The sequence below is a fragment of the Humulus lupulus genome, chromosome 2, assembly GCF_963169125.1.
Source record: "Humulus lupulus chromosome 2, drHumLupu1.1, whole genome shotgun sequence".
Lineage (NCBI taxonomy): Eukaryota > Viridiplantae > Streptophyta > Magnoliopsida > Rosales > Cannabaceae > Humulus > Humulus lupulus.
Window position 1 is genome coordinate 225967390 of NC_084794.1, and position 1858 is coordinate 225969247.

Consider the following 1858-nt stretch of genomic DNA (forward strand, 5'->3'; position numbering starts at 1 on the left):
TCACACTTTGTTCACACATGATTCATACTTGGTTCAGACTTGGTTCACGAGTACTTAACACATAATTCGCATTTGGTTCACATATGATTCACACTTGGTTCACACATACTTCACACTGGGTTCACACACAGTTCACACACGGTTCACACATGTTTCACACTTGGTTCACACATGCTTGCTTCACACATTTATTTCTTATTTCTTTTGGCTAGTTTTACCTAATAACCTTTGGATTTTGAACCTTTTGTCATATGTTGTACAGGTCAAACACATATAAATATTGTGGTGTTATATAATGGATCGTGGGAACAAGTTTTGAACGAAGTTTGGTCATTTAGTGCTAAACAAAGCAAGGGTATGAAGGTGCCAAAGACTATCACTTACAATAGTCTTGTTGATCAATTGTATACTTTAATCGGAGCTGACAAGTCTCGTATTGATCTTGACTTAAATGTAATCTATCATTTTGGAAGTAAAGGTATTCCTCCATCTTTGATTAGTAATGATGATGATGTTGCTTTTTTTCTTGAGGAGATAGGAACATCTATCAATCATCGGACACCCCTATGTCAATTGGTTATATTCCCCCAGGTACACCGTTAACTGTATCCTTTATAACTCAAGTATGCTTTTCTTATAAATTAGGATTATTTAGATCAGTAGCATTTTATTTAAGCATGGAGCATTTGTTTTTAGTCAAAAAAAACTTATAATAAAGAATACTGTGATAATGTAACAATTTGAGTTGCAATGTGAAACAGAATATGGACAGGGGATTGAAGTATCAGTTAAAGGAGATGTATATAGCTTTGGTGTAATTCTTCTTGAGATGATATCCAGAAAGAGACCCACAAGTAGTTTGTTTCAAGATGGGCTTGATCTGAGGAAATGGGTACTTTCTTGCTGCCCAAACAACATTTCTGATATTATTGACATCACTCTAAAAAAGCAGGCCACCATAGAAGGCTTAGTTGGCAGTGTAGAGAGGCTTGAGGAATGTTGCAGTAGTTTGCTTCATGTGGCATTGTCATGCACAGAAGACAACCCTCATCAATGACCTCTGATGTCTTCAGTTGTAAATATGCTGCTGAATATTTGAAAGGAACTGTGATTTGAAGCTTCAAATAGAAATAAAGAGTTACAATTGTCAGAAGAATGAAGAAAAGTCACACAACTTTATAGAGGCAATAGATGTCAGTTACAGAGTTTTTCAATCAATGTTAGAGGACTTTATATAAAAAAATTTCAAAGGGTTAAACATATATGATCAGAAAGGATTAAGTTGTCTGTGAATTTGTGACTTATGTTGGGAATGATTCATTCAAGTCTTTGTAATGTAAATTGTTTTCATCTTCCTTCTTGGTTCTTGGCTCTGTTTTTGCTATCAAAATAAATGAAACAGAAACTTGCCTGCTCTAGGCATGTATTGCTTAAATTCTGTCTACACTGATTTAAGTTTTAAAAAAGGGAGGGCAAAGTGATACTTGAAAAGAACATAGTAGTATTCCACTAAGTTTTCTTTACTATTAAAAAAAACAATTCATTGAAGTGTTCCAACTAAAATCGATATATTTGGTCATTAAAGTAAAAAAAAAAACAATTGATTATTGTTAGTTGGATGCTTATCAAAGAAACAATAACCACTTTGAGGATTTTCTTTGAAAACTACATTACTCAGTTCAATTTAACATTAATATAATATAAAGAGAATTTCTACATCACTCAAAATTAGCTAAGTGTTAAACCAATAACAGGTAAAAGCATGTATGCCTACTTCATTAAGAAAGGCCAACAGTACAGTACAAAGATCAAGACCAGCAGCTATTGGTGGTGGTTGAAATAGTGACATAGGCTGCTA

General features: G+C 33.6%; 1 protein-coding gene across 1 annotated transcript; it reads left to right on the forward strand.

Annotated features, from left to right (window-relative positions):
• Positions 1 to 357: 357 nt before the first annotated feature.
• Positions 358 to 1057, forward strand: LOC133815225 (putative receptor-like protein kinase At3g47110). The gene is made up of 2 exons (XM_062248081.1): positions 358 to 478; positions 762 to 1057. The coding sequence occupies exons 1-2, from the start codon at positions 358 to 360 to the stop codon at positions 1055 to 1057; spliced, it is 417 nt and encodes a 138-aa protein (XP_062104065.1).
• The last annotated feature ends 801 nt before the right edge of the window (positions 1058 to 1858 follow it).

Bases quoted from the DNA above. Each gene is read 5' to 3' on its own strand.
- LOC133815225 (XM_062248081.1), top strand. From the start codon at position 358: ATGAAGGTGCCAAAGACTATCACTTACAATAGTCTTGTTGATCAATTG. The intron at 479-761 runs GTATTCCTCCAT...AATGTGAAACAG, and splicing joins CTATCATTTTGGAAGTAAAG to AATATGGACAGGGGATTGAA.